General features: G+C 44.3%; 1 protein-coding gene across 1 annotated transcript in view; it reads left to right on the top strand.

Annotated features, from left to right (window-relative positions):
- LNX2 (ligand of numb-protein X 2) overlaps positions 1-12,517 on the top strand; it is a 62,108-nt gene extending 49,591 nt beyond the window's left edge. Inside the window, exons 6-10 of the mRNA XM_061993155.1 lie at positions 3-149; positions 1,268-1,445; positions 4,649-4,880; positions 6,590-6,748; positions 10,119-12,517. Coding sequence (XP_061849139.1) covers positions 3-149; positions 1,268-1,445; positions 4,649-4,880; positions 6,590-6,748; positions 10,119-10,254 — 852 coding nt within the window. The 3' untranslated portion in view covers positions 10,255-12,517. The remainder of the gene's footprint in view (positions 1-2; positions 150-1,267; positions 1,446-4,648; positions 4,881-6,589; positions 6,749-10,118) is intronic.
- The last annotated feature ends 1,938 nt before the right edge of the window (positions 12,518-14,455 follow it).

Raw genomic sequence — 14,455 nt, 5'->3', positions numbered from 1 at the left:
AGGCTAGTGGGGAGAGAGTGAATTTGATCATCTCCAGATCCCTGAAGTCACAGACAGTCAGCATTATCCGAGACACCGGGACTCACAACAGCAACCCACACCAACACCAGTCTCAGCAGCTGTTTCACAGCAGACCCAACTCACATAAGGTGGGTGTTTCTCCCTTTGAGATGGGTAAATACCATTCTACTTGTGTGATAGTCTTAAGTGTGTGGCAAATGGACATTTCCCATGTTTCATACCCTTAATCTTTACCTCTCTCTCGTTAACCTACAATTGGCTTAGAAGTCCTGAGGCTTAAAATACGTTTATATAATTGCATGGCACCAGCCAGTTAGTCCTGAAGCAGCAGCTATGGTGTGTATACTCATAGCTCCTTACGTTATTAACATGTACACGTGAGGAGCAGAATGAGTCAGAGGAGCACATGGCATTGGAAGCCAGAGAAAGCAATGTTGCCATTTTCCTAGAGAACACAAGGGAACAAATAAGTTTCTGTAGTTGGAAGAATCTCCTAGGTTATTTCTTATTTTAAGTTCCTTGCAAATATTCTGTTGATTTAAGATGCTGCTACAGGGATATGTGCTGTGGTTTGAATGCATCACTAAATAACCTGAAGAGGAAGGGCTTCAGCAAGTAAAATGTACTTTCAGATTTAGATCCTTTTGCTGTGGCAAAACAAAATACTGGCTAAACTTTATAAATCAGGTGTTAGAAATATGAAATATAGGATCTCTTGCTTCAAGTTGGGTCCCTCATGTAATCATGAGGGAGTCTGCACAAGGCACTCATTACCAGCCTATGGCATTCATTGCCCTTAAGTTACTTTGTGCTCTGAGAGATCCTACATACCACCCGCAAAAGAAAACGTAATGTATGAGAGCTTGAAATGATCTGTCTTTGTCGTCATGAAGACATGATGACATGTTTTGTAGTGCAGTCCTAGAATGTAGCCCATTCTAGCGGAGGATGCTAAGAAAAAAGTGGAGTTGGATTTTCAAGAGAGACCTTTATGAACTTTCTGTCTATGTTTAAGCATCTACATGTGTGGCTTTTTTTTGTTTGTTTGTTGGTTTTTTTTCTGACCTGGAAGAAATCCAGCCAAAGCTGATTAGCTCTTCTTAGTCCTTTTAAACCATTCTGTTAAAGTACCAAAGTATAGCTTTGGGGTTTATTTATCGTAGAATCATAGAACGGTAGGGGTTGTTCTGGTTTGGGTTTCGGTGCTTTTTTAGTTTTAACAATGTTATTTATCCTTGTCAAACAGGATCTCTCCCAGTGTGTTACCTGCCAAGAAAAGCATATTACTGTGAAAAAAGAGCCACATGAATCTCTGGGAATGACAGTGGCAGGAGGCAGAGGCAGCAAAAGTGGCGAATTGCCCATCTTCGTGACAAGTGTGCAGCCTCATGGGTGTTTGGCGAGAGACGGCAGGATTAAGCGAGGTGGGGCTTGGCTTCCTGGTGGCCTCTGATTACTGTGTGATGAATACGTGCTCTGGAGTGAGTCTGTGTCAAAAAGCCTTTTCACAGATGTAGGGAAGTGCTGATGGATGCTTTTCTTCATGTTTCAATCATGGAAGTAGGGTGTTTAGTATCGTGCTTCCACCTTTTCTAGGAAAGGGATGTTTAGAGAGCGATAGCAGGGGAAGTGCATAAGACCAGGAAATGTCTGGTTAAATTCTTTAAAGCTGACAGTAATCCCCTGAGCCAGGGTCTGGTGTGATGCTTTGTACTGGAGTGCATGCATCCTGTTTTTGTGATTAACTTGGTGGGCTGGGCCTCATCTCTGTCTGAGGAATCTCTGCCCCTCAGTGTAGTGTCTAAACGGCAGAGACACTGTTCAGAGAGGCCATGTCTTCCCATACTAAGTGTGTCCTCATTGCTACATCAGTGTTGAGCCTGGCTCCTGAATGCTTTCTTAACCCTCTGGGACACCTTGGGTTTGGGAGTCTTCAGGGGTGCTGCAGCATCTCTCCATGTTCCTCACCTTTGCAGAAGGGAAAGCAGGAGGCGGGGGTTCACCTCAGTGTAGGTGAAGGCAGTCCTGCCTGATCCAGAGCAAAGCACTCAGTGATGAAAACATTCTATGCCATATGAGAAACAAACACTGCCTATGGGATGTCTGTGATTCAGAGTTCACAGAATTACAGATTGTTTTAGGAAAGAAATTCAGGGAAAAAAACCCTCTTCACTGATTGCAAGTTTAAAAAGAACAGTGTAGGAGCATCTTTATATGCCTCTGAGAGAGGGAGATTCACACCCACATAGCACTGGGTATGCTTGCTTTTTCTGTACTACTATGAAAAACACACTTGATGGAAAATTCACAATTGCTCTTTCATTACATAACATTAAAGTAGCCACAGCAGCAACAAAAGTGATTTCAGGTTAAGCTAGCCCCTCAACTTTAGGCTTTCTTGGGAGGAAAAAACTTCTTAAAAATGAGCATTGTTCCGAATGTGACCCAGATGTTCACACTCCTGCTTTGTTTCTTCTCACTTTCATCAGTGAGACATTGTGTGAAAGAGGAGACTGTCACCACTTGGACAGTAAATAACATTCTCCTTTTCATCCTGAGGTTTTTAAAAAATACTCTGAAATAAAATAAAAATTATTGCATTTTTTAAGCAGCTTTGACTCTTCCCAGGTTACCTTTGCAGAGATAATCTTTCTTTCTTCTAATAAACTGGGGTTTATACCAATCTTTCCAGTAGTTTTCAAATTCAGAGATTCTTAGAATTGTTTCAGTTGGAAAAGACCTTTAAGATCGTCAAGTCCGACCATTAACTTCACACTTCCAGGCCCATCACTAAACTAAACCATGTCCCTCAGCACCTCAGCTACACAGCTATTAAATGTCTTCAGGGGTAGTGACTCCACCACCTCTCTGGGCAGCCCATTCCAATACTTAACAACCCTCTCAGTAAAAAAGTTCTTCCTAATCTCCAGTCTAAACCTCTCCTGACACAACTTGAGGCCGTTTCCTCTTGTCCTGTTGCAGAGACCAACCTCCGCCTTGCTACAGCTTCCTTTCAGGTAGCTGTAGAGAGTGATCAGGTCCCCTCAGCCTCCTCTTCTCCAGGCTAAACATCCCCAGCTCCCTCAGCTACTCCTCATCAAACTTATCCTCCAGACCCTTCACTAGCTTCATTGCCCATCTCTGGACACGCTTCTGAACCTTGGTGTCTTTCCTGGAGTGAGGGGCCCAAAACTGAACACAGCACTTGAGATGCAGCATCACTAGCACTGAGTACAGGGGGACAATCACTTCCCTGGTCCTGCTGGCCACACTATTTCTAATACAGGCTAGGATGCCATTGGCCTTCTTGGCCACCTGGGCACACTGCTGGCTCATGTTCAGCTGACTGTCAACCAACACTCCCAGGTCCCTTTCCTCTGGGCAGGTCCCAACACTGAGCCCTGGGGAACACCACTGGTGACCAGACAACAGATTTAACTTCATTCACCATCGCTCTCTGGGTCTGGCCATCCAAGCAGTTTTCCACCCATCTCAGAGTAGGTCCATCTAAGCCATGGGCAGCCAGTTTCTCCAGGAGGATGCTGTGGGAGACTGCATCAAAGACTTTAGTAAAGTCCAAGGAGACCACATCCACAGCCTTTCCCTCATCAGTGGGTCACCTTGTCATAGAAGGAGATCAGGTTAGTCAAACAGGACTTGCCGTTCATGAAGCCATGCTGGCTGGGTCTGAACCCTTGGTTGTCCTGTATGTTCCTCAGGATGATGCTCAGGATGAGCTGTTCCATAACCTTCCCTGACACTGAGGTCAGACTGACAGGCCTGTAATTCCCAGGATCCTCTTCTGGCCCTTCTTGTAGATGGGTGTCACATTTGCCATCCTCCAGTCCTCTGGAACCTTCCCGGTGAGCCAGGACTGCTGGTAGATGATGGAGAGTGTCTCAACAAGCCCTTCTGCCAGCTCCCTCAGCACCCTCAGGTGGATTCCATCTGGTCCCATGGACTTGTGTGCATCCAGATGGAGCACACCATTTCCCCTTGGACTAAGGGGGCTTCATTCTGTCACCTGCCCCCCTTCCAGCTCAAGGAGCCAGGTACCCAGACAACAGTTGGTTTTACTTGGTCACTATGCTTCCCCCTGCGTCTGTTAAAGGGTGAAGATTCTCTTTAGCTCTCCAAAGTCCATTTTTTCCTCCCAAGTAACAAGTTAGAAAAAGCAGATGACCTAAACCACTCTGTGAAGCCTCACTTATCTACCAGAGTTGATTACTTTGTGGTGCCTGTATAGTTCCTTCCATCTTTCTTCCTTCCCTTTTAAAGTTAGAATGGACTGGAGATTCACCACTGGAAACAATTATGTTGTGGCATCTGCAATAGCAGTTGCAGCCAAGCAGGTGAGGTGCTTAGGTGATTTCTATCTCAAATTTTCAGGGCCATATACCACAGCATTTGATCTGTTATGTGGAAATAAATGATACTGATCCAGCTTAATGGCTCAATACATTAATGTTTCAAACTGACAGCATGAAGCTTTAGAACTGGTCACATTCCCAGGCTGTTTGTTAGTTCAGACACTCTCAGCTCCAAAAACTGCAGTATTAAGGGAAACCCTGGCACAGGAGGTGGTGTCGGTGGGAACTGATGTGTTCTCACGTGTCCCTTTCGACAGGTGACGTGCTGCTGAACATCAACGGCATCGATTTGACTAACTTAAGTCACAGCGAGGCAGTGGCCATGCTGAAGGCTAGTGCTGCCTCTTCAGTAGTGGCACTGAAAGCTCTGGAAGTTCAGATTGTAGAAGAGCAGCCCCAGGCTAATGAAGAACAACTGAGTACCATCAGTGAAAATGAATACGATGCCAGCTGGTCACCGTCATGGGTCATGTGGCTGGGACTTCCAAGGTATGGAATTCATTGATAAAAGTGTTGGTTACCTGTAAGCTAAGTCCAAGAGAGATGTAAAAGCAGAGACCTTGTTAGTTGCTGCACATCTGTCCTTCTTTCTGCCTGACCAACCATCTTGGCTCTTTTCCCTTGGCAATGTGCTTACAAAGTGGACTGTGAACAGGAGTGATATTTCCTTAGGAAACTGGAAGAAGGGTAAACTTGGTTTATCCCTTCACAAACCCCAGTAACTACCCATGTGGATACTTCTCATTGAACACAAGTCATCTTTTCTGTTCTCTCACCATATTGTAACTTTCTGTAGAATCTCTAAAACCAGAGAGGTTGCTAATAAAAGCACAAAGCATATACCCACATGTATCTCTGCTAATCTGCCACCAAGTAGGCCAAGTATATAACTTGAAAACATGAGATGAACCTTGCGGTTGTGACAGACTCTTGACATGGGTCCTTTGCACACATGTGAGCCTTGAAATCTCCATGAATTTAGAAATCCCCATGGTTTTCTGTTTTTCAAGAACCCCCTGCCGTCTCTGCCAAGCACCAAGATATTTGCAGCAAGCTCTCTCCCCGACTAATCTACAATCTGCTAGATATGACTGTGTTTCATTTTTACTCTTCTGATTTTTACTTTCTAGTGGCTCCAGCTATAAGCTCATTCTGGCATTGCTTGCTATCAAAAAGAGCTCTCACTACAGCGAATAGTGGTGTTAACTTCAGTCAGGGCATGCAGGTTAATTCCTCTCCTTCTGAAAGTGTTACCAGACTCAGGTCTATAGTTGAGCATAAAACCACAAGAACCAGACATATTGGTAGTAGAGCCACAGTTGAAAATAAGAGAAGCAAAAGATTTGTTCCTAAGTTTTACTATCAGCTGATTTGTCTTCCATTCAAGTATTAATGTCCATGAACAGCTCTCAGTTTTGGTAAACGTAATTCCTTTCCATGCTTCGGCAGTGGTTTATTGTTTAGCCTTGCACAGCTCCTGAAGTTATGCTACGCATTGTGCTGCTGTTCTTTACAGGAGCATTGTACATCAAGTCAAGAACTTGGCACCTGTTTCACTCAAAAGTCAGTTTCCTTGGTGTGTTTTTTACATTACAGACGCCGCTGACTTCATTGGCAGGAGTGACTTTTCAATGGGGGAGATGACGTGTACCAGTACAGTTAGGGAAGCAGGGTCTAGGTTATTTACATTCTGTGTAATAAAATGTGTGGTCATTTGTATTTTCATTACTGGTGGCACACCAGTTCAGATGATGCCATGGATTTTTAGACCTTTACTTAAAGTAGAAAAAGCCTGAAGTGACTGGGGGGTGGAAGAAAAACGCGCTGTGTTTTTGACTTGCAAACTAAACGCATCAGGTATCCATTTTCCACCCACCTCCTTGCCACCTGTGAAATCCCTAAAATGCCATTCCATTACTGTCAGTTTACAGAGTTAGCTGTGTTTAATGAAGTGTTCTAGCACTGCATTATTTCTTTTAAAACACTTTTCTGTCTCAAGATTGTGGGAGTTTTTTGGTAATTGCTTTGAACATTGGAGAATTGCTCTGGGAACAGAAGTCTAATCACCACCCCTCCCTTCCCTTCCACACTTAGCACAGTGACAGTGATGAGACAGCAGGTGTTGTGCCTGCTGTAAAAATACCTATCTGTTTTGTACAAGGCTTTTTCTCTTGCTCTCCTGTGCTTCCATTCCACAGCTGCCTCCATAGCTGCCATGACGTTGTCCTGCGGCGGAGCAATTTGGGGAGCTGGGGTTTCAGCATTGTCGGTGGCTATGAGGAGAACCACACAAACCAGCCTTTCTTCATCAAAACCATTGTTCTTGGAACCCCCGCATACTTTGATGGAAGATTGAAGTAAGCTACAACAATAGTCATGCTAATACTAACCGCTGCCAAATAGTTACGTGCTGGTGCAACTAATTGCTGAAGGCAATATGCTGTAACATCTTGTGCTGGGGTGGGGGGTTGTGCAGCCAGTCCTGCTTTGCCTCCCTGGGAAATATGATGCAGGGAAGTACAGGATATTTGTGCTGAGGAAACAATGTGTGTGCAAGGTGATGCTGGTGCTGGCACCTCTGCTACCTCATCCCCTGCTGCAGTGCTGATGTCACTGTTGTCTCCATCTCCCTTTCGAACTTTTGTGTAGGCCAAGAGACTTTGCAAAATATCTGATGTGCAGAAATGGGTAGTTTGTAGTGTTTTTATCTTCCTAGAGAACCACTAAAAAATTAGAACTTAATACTGTAAAGTGGGGAAAATTGCTTTATCATTTCCTATGGCCTTCTGAAACCACTGCTGCTGAAGAGGGATGCTGGTGCAAAAAAGGAGATGAAAAAATCAGTACCTCTGAAAAGATTGTTAAGGAACCAAGTCCCCATGTCAGTGCCCTGAGAGTCATTAGTTGGAAGGAAAGACAATGATAAATGAGGCGAGTTCAGCAGAGGCCCCTGAGATGGAGGGAGCTGGAGTGGTTTCCCTCCTACAAGGAGGTGCTGGCAGAGCTGGGCTTGCTGAGCCTAGAGCAAAGTTGTCTTTGGGGGCTACTAACAGACCCTTGCAGTGCCTACAAAGAGATTATCGAGGGAATGGAGCCCAGGCTCTTCACGGGGGTGCAAGGCAAGAGAAAGAGAGACAATGGGCATGAGTTGAATGAAAGAGGTTGAGACTGATTCTACCTCGTGAGGACGGTCTGGTAGCAGCACGGGTTGCTCAGTCCCTGTCCTTGGAGGTTTTCAAGACTTGACTGGGTAAAGCCTCGAGCAACCTGGTCATATCTCACAGCCAACCTTGGTTTGAGCAGAAGGTGGGACTAGAGACCTCCTGAGGACCCCTCTGACCTTAAAGATGATGTGATTCTGCTTGCACATGACGTTTGGATGCAGCCCTGAGGTCTAATATCTGTATGTGCATCTTAGCCTCATGTAGGATTAGTTCAGAGCTAGGACTTACAGTTCCTGTTAAAGGTTTTCTTGTTCATAACTGATCTTCTTTGAAGGTAGCAGTAAAGAATATGCAACTTGAAGTTTTATGGCATGATTTTTATGTGTAGATTTACTTAGAAAGTAACTTAAGAAAAAATGTACGTACGCCTAGAGCCTTGCCAGTAATTGATTTTTCAGTTCAGTGACTAAATAAATAAATGAAGAAATAGCTTGGCTGAGCACAAAATCAGATCTCTTTTTTGTCCAACTATGACACAGTTTGGATTAAACAAAATATTTCAGTTCAACCCAAAATAAGTAACTTTAGATTGGGGAGTTACTAACTAGAAGCCATCAAACAAATGGAAATCTGAGCATCATCCCTAAGAAGAGTGGTTGTGGTCACACTTAGCCCCTTATAAGGAATGGAAAAGATGCTGTTGTGTGATACCATGGTATAGTCCCCTCTCTGTAAATGTACTGTCTCACTGAGAACAGAGACTTAAAAATGGGCCATCAACAAGGGAGAGCTCCTTAGAACCTGCACCATAAGTTATCCTGAGGCAGGGCTTTTTGAAGCTCTGCTGTTCTGTTTAAATTATTGAACTGTTTTGTTCAGCTGCAGAGGAAGGAAGAAAATAACTTCACAGTGCAATAGTTAAGACAGTTTTCTGCCTACATTATCTGTCTGGTGTGATTTTGTAGATGGTCAAGTGACTTCAGCAGAAAGGCTGTCTGAGTGAGATCCCTTTAGTGAACTTGTAGCACTGGGATTTGGGGGATGGGGTACCTTGGCTCATGCAGAGAAGGGCTTTTGAATGCAGATTTGACTGGTGTTGGTCACACTACCCGTTCTCCCTCTGCTCTGCATTACTGGAGGGCACTGGGAGAGCTCAGGAGAGCATCTTTATGAAATCTATTTTGATGCCTCCAATAGTTGGGAGGATGAGTTTCAGGAAAAATCCTGTTTGATCTCTGGGGACATGTTTGCTCCAGGGGATGCCAAATACACACTCAAATCACACAGGAGAGATGCCTGGAGATGGAGCATGCTCAATGTAGGAAGAACTTGGGTGCTTTTTTTTAAGTTTTCCTTGATCTTGTTAAAAACTGAAACTTTAACCCTTCCAGGTCAGTTTTCTTAAGGCTGGCAAATGTCACCCTCCCAAATTTCTGTTCCCTGCTTCTAAACATGGAGATGCTGCAGCTTCTTAATTTAACCATCTGCTGGGGGAGATTTCAAGCCAAATGGTTAATAAAAGCCATTGAAAACAAAGTTCTCTCTTGGAATGTGGTTGATAACCATAAGTATCTTTACTTACACCTCCCACTGTAAAGGCATGTTTGGTGTGAATGTGTTGTAATCCACACAAACAAACAGAAATACTTCTGTCATGTTCATGTTAGCTCATTACTTTCTCTGACTCCATGAGTCACAGAATCACAGAATCTTAAAGGGCTGGAAGGGACCTCAGAAGATCATCTAGTCCAACCCCCCTGCCAGAACAGGAGCTCCTAGAGTAGGTCACAGAGGAACTCGTCCAGGTGGGTTTTTAATGTCCCCAGAGAAGGAGACGCCACAGCCCATCTGAGCAGCCTGTTTCAGTTTTCCGTCACCTTCACAGTGAAGAAGTCTTTCCTTACGTTTCTTTGGAACCTCTTATGTTACAGCTTGTACCCATTGCCCCTTGTCCCATCACTGGACACCACTGAGAACAGCCTGGCTCCATCCTCCTGACACCCACCCTTTACATATTTGTAAACATTAATGAGGTCACTCCTCAGTCTCCTCCAAGCTGAAGAGCCCCAGCTTCCTCAGCCTTTCACCATAAGGAAGATGCTCCACTCCATCATCTTTGTGGCCTTGTGCTGACCTCTCTCCAGCAGCTCCCTGTCCTTCTTGAACTGAGGGGCTCAGAACTGGACACAATATTCCAGATGTGGTCTCACAAGGGCAGAGTGGAGGGGGAGAACTTCTCTTGACCTATTGCCCACACCCCTTCTAATGCTTCTAATAGTGCAATCATGAGATCTCAACTTTCTCTTTTCACGTTTCCTCACAGGTCAGCCCTCAGTGCAGAACTGTCTTTTTGCTAGAACTGAAATCTAGTGATTTGGGAATTTCTTGGATGAGTTTCATCAGTAAAACAGACTTAAAATTGAACCCCTCTGGATTCTGTAGCCACGCTTCCAACCTGATGCAAACCCTATCACCCCAGCAGTGAATTGCTGTCAGTTGGTGTGTGCTGGATGCTGCAGAGCCGTAGTCATCATCTGGAGTTGTTTCTTCTTGTGTTTTTCAGGTGTGGCGATATGATCGTTGCAGTGAACGGACTCTCCACGGTTGGAATGAGCCATTCTGCACTCGTTCCCATGCTGAAGGAGCAGAGGAACAAAGTCACTTTAACAGTGATCTGCTGGCCTGGAAGCCTCATCTAGACTTCTGAATCACTTTGATTCAAGTAGCCCCTTTTTCTAGGTAGCTGGCACAAAAGCCTCCTCTGCCTTTTTTTCCCTATTGATACAGCTGGTTATAAGCAGGGCCAAAACTGCTGTATTTTCCTTCTGATTTTTTTTATGGGCCTCTCAGACTTGCTGTATATATCTTTCCATCCTGAAATAGCCATTTCTGTTTGCTGTATCCATTGCTGCTGCAAATGCAAATATACACGAGCTCACAGAGAACCTCCCACTCCGATCTGCCCATCATTGAGCTTTCCCCTTCAGGCCTGTAGAGTCAGCAGAACAACTCAGTGGTTCTTTGGGTTTCTCTGCACAGTCCTCAAGTCATGTGTGGTATATGAAAGTAACAGCCACGTGCTGTGTTCTTCCCTGCGAAGAGAACGTGCGTGAGCACCGCAGCGACACGTCTGTCTGCTGCTGCTGTGAGTCAAAGTCCACTTCCAAACGTACATCTCTCCCTTTTGTAAGCCTTTCTGGGTTTGATTGAGTATTTCAGACTGACCAAGTAATCCATCTGACTCATCAGAAGTTACTCAGCCCCCCCCAAATTTTTCTGGCAGGGCATCAGTGTTCATAGAAAAGACAGGACAAAAGCCTGATATTACTGGAATTTTTATAAAGTGCAATAATTGGACTCTTTGTTAGGAAACTTTAGTACATTACAGAGTTTGTATCCTATAATGACAAGAAATACAGTGATGACTGTTGCAACGCTGGCAAGAACCCATGCCCGAGGTTGCCCGTGAGTGGATGGCTCGCAGCATTAGGACTTTCCTTTACAAGTGAATGTTTTGCTATGTCTGAGAATTTTGATGAACATTTTTACAAGGATCATTTTTACCGTTTCTATTGTAGCTGTCAGCTCTCTTTATTCATGTGTGGAAACAAATGCTTGGACTTGTACTTTCTAAGTGAGAGAGTTTATTTCCAGGGAAAGGAAAAAAGGGAGCTATTAAGAAACCATGTGTTATGGTTTACAGGTGGGCAAGCTAGAAGGGAGGCCCTTTGAATTCAAGTCCAACTGCAAAGGAAGCTGCAAAGTTTGCTCTTACTCTGTCACCTCCTGACAAATGTGCAAATGCCTCGACACCAAATGCTGAAACCATCTCTCCTGCACTTTGGGATATTAGTATTTCTTTTCCTTTAGAGAGCACCTGCAGTTAAGTTGTCAGCAAGACTAATGCTGTTTATCTTGGATTGTATTTAGTATTTTTACAAACCAAGCTTTAACTTCCAGACTTTGCCTTTCCATGCTGTCTGTGGGCTAAGCACCCATTTGTTTAAGAAGAGAGGGCTGGAGCGCAGAACGAAATGTGCCGACCTGGAGCTCACCCCGTGTGTTGTCGGTGTTCTGCATATTTGACAAAAGAGCTTCATTTATAAACCAGGTTCCCAACCTGAACTGATTTTATGAATGACCTCTGCATTGTATTATTAATTACCAGGGAATGTATATGAGAGTCACAGCAGATGTCAGTTGTGAAGCATGAAGCACGGGCTTCATTCTCTTCTCAGAATTCAGCGGTGCAACATCAGGGCCGTATTAGTGCATGTCATGAGTTCCAGGAGCTTTGTTTTCCAAAGAAATAAAGTTACTCTTTTGCAAAAAAAAAAAAAAAGAAGAAAAGTAAAAGTCTCCTATGATTGAAGTGGTTTCATTTCTCTCTCTGTAACGTATGCTACCAGTTTAATTTCATAATGTTAAAGTACAAAAGAATGTCCTCTACAGTATATTACTGTGCTGAGAATCTTTGTTTCTGAAGCAAACACCAAACTTATTTGATACTCTGATTTGAGACCGAGTTTCCTCCCATCCCTAGATGCTGTTTAACTGTATGCTTTGCTCTTAATGCAGACTTATGGCTTTTTTTTAATACATCTTAGTGTAGCTCTTAGGGAAGATTTTGGCATATGTACTAGATTTAATGGGTTTTTTATTTGTAAAACGACACTTTTCATTCAGAACCCTGCAAAACTCAGATTTTTAGATTCTTTTTCTTTCATTTGTATGTATAAGAAAAGCATGGGTTAGCTTAAACTGTGCAGTTTTGTTTCTGTGTGCTGTAGCTTCTGATCAGAACGTCTAGTGATAAAACCTTTCGGAATTCATTCCCTTCCTGAACCGTTTTCCCTCTTTCTCTCGTAGCTGCATAGTTGGATTTGGTTTTCTGTGCCTTCTGTTTTAAATTATTTCAAGATTTTTTTTCCAGACATTGCTGTCTAATTGTATGGTATTAATGAAGGATGAATGAAAATAAAAGTTCATTCTACTCATTGTACTAATTTCAAAGTATGGTCTCCCTCTTTGCAAAAGGTGTGGGTAGCTCAACGCAGGCTTGGTTTAAAGAGACTCTTTTTTTTCTGCTGTGATTTAGCATAAATTACAGTCAGTGGATGTACCAGGAGAGTTTGAGGGAGTGCTCATCCCACCCGGGCAACATACCAGCTGCTTAACCAGGGATTCCAGCACTGGAGGCGTTTCTAAAGCGGAGTTGAGGTCTCTGCCTCATGGTGCTTTGCCTCAAGCAGCGTTTCCTCTTTCCCCCTCGACGCCAGCTGGTAGTGATCATCTGGAGGATCTTTTCCCAGTGTAGATCTGATGCAAGGAGACAGTCGTGCTGGAAACACCAGTTTTACAGCTGAAACTCGAGCCTCCCAGTAATCAGTTCTCATCTCCATCTCCTGCAGGCAACTAGGCTTTATCTGTAGACATCTGCCAAGATGGAATGAGTCTAAAAGCAATTTCTTCATGATTTGCAGTAAAGTTGCCCAGACCCTGGATTTAGTGGGCTACAAACAGATGAGTTCCTTTAAAACAAAACCATGCCTATGTGAAGAAATGCGTAAGAAACCAGCTGTGTCTGCTAGAAGGTTGTTAGCTCTTGTATTTCTCGGAAGGTAAGAGCCAGACCACCAGAGTTTTTTATTTACAGACAGGTTAATGAATTAAGTGCTGCAGCTGGAGGTGCAGAGAGCTGTTGTGTGAGATGTAGACCTAGGCAGCTGTATGCTGGAACTTGAGGGGAAGGAGCACCTTCCCCAGACAACCCCAGGGGTCTCCAGCGAAGAATGTAAAAGAATTTATTCTGCTTCACAGCATGTTAATGAAGTGATACTGGAAGATACTTCCTGTTTAGTCAGGGACAACAGAGGGGAAAATTCCACATCATAGAAGAACTCAGAATTAATGTATTTGCAAATTCCTTAGTAGATCTGGGGTGGGTATAATGAAATTCTAAGCCTGGTTCTCAGCTATAGCGTGACACAGATAATGTCAGAAGCAAGGCAAGTTCCTTTTTGTTAAGGAACGTGACCATTTACTTCTGAGGTGATTTTAATGGATTAAAAAACACTCTAACAAACTAAGGTAGGGGTTCCTGTTAAAAGGATGAGTATGCCATGCATGGCAGCAGCTCAGAAATCAGAGGCCCAAGCATGTGGTGAAAAGTGTGGAGGCTGCTCAGCGTCAGGCACTGCATTCACTGCTCCCAAAGCTGTTTTAGAAGGTGAAGGAATGTCTTTGGGTTTGGGTGTTGTTTTTGTTGTTAAACTGTGCTGGTAAAGGCTGGCTGGAGGAGTCTGTGGGTTGCAAGCACAGCCAAGCAAAAACAGCATGCTCCTCAGCAGGGGCAGACGAGTTTGTTTTGCCAGAGGAGGAATGAAAGCCAACCACTCCCATGGTGGGAGAGGGAGGAATTGGGCAAAAGATGGAAGGGGAGAGCCTCTTCCATGGCTCCTGGGGTAAACATCACATCCAGAGGGGCTGCCCCTCTTCACCCTCCTTCCCAAGTAGTACTAGTTACCTTAAACACCTCAACTCCACTCCTGGACCTTTCCTACCCCGTTTTAGCTGCAGTGACCAGCTGCGGAGACCATGGCCCGGGTTTAGAGAGAAGAGGTAGTGGTGACTCAGTCTTGGTCATCTCACAGGGACATGGGCTGCAGAACAACCATCCCTGCCTTTTGAGATGCAGCTGTAAGGGTCCATGAAGACACATCAGGAGCCCTCTCTAACTCTGGTCTCACTGTGCATCCCTAGCACACAGAATAACCTCTGCTGTGGGGGAACCTGAGCAAACGGCTCCCCTTCACCCCAGGGCATCGCATCTGGGGATGCAAACCCAGCACTATTCCAGCAGTGCTTTTTGGTCTTAGACAGCTGTTCATCCGTTCTCCA

The sequence above is a fragment of the Colius striatus genome, chromosome 1 (assembly GCF_028858725.1).
Source record: "Colius striatus isolate bColStr4 chromosome 1, bColStr4.1.hap1, whole genome shotgun sequence".
Classification (NCBI taxonomy): domain Eukaryota; kingdom Metazoa; phylum Chordata; class Aves; order Coliiformes; family Coliidae; genus Colius; species Colius striatus.
This window is presented reverse-complemented; position numbering and strand designations above follow the sequence as displayed.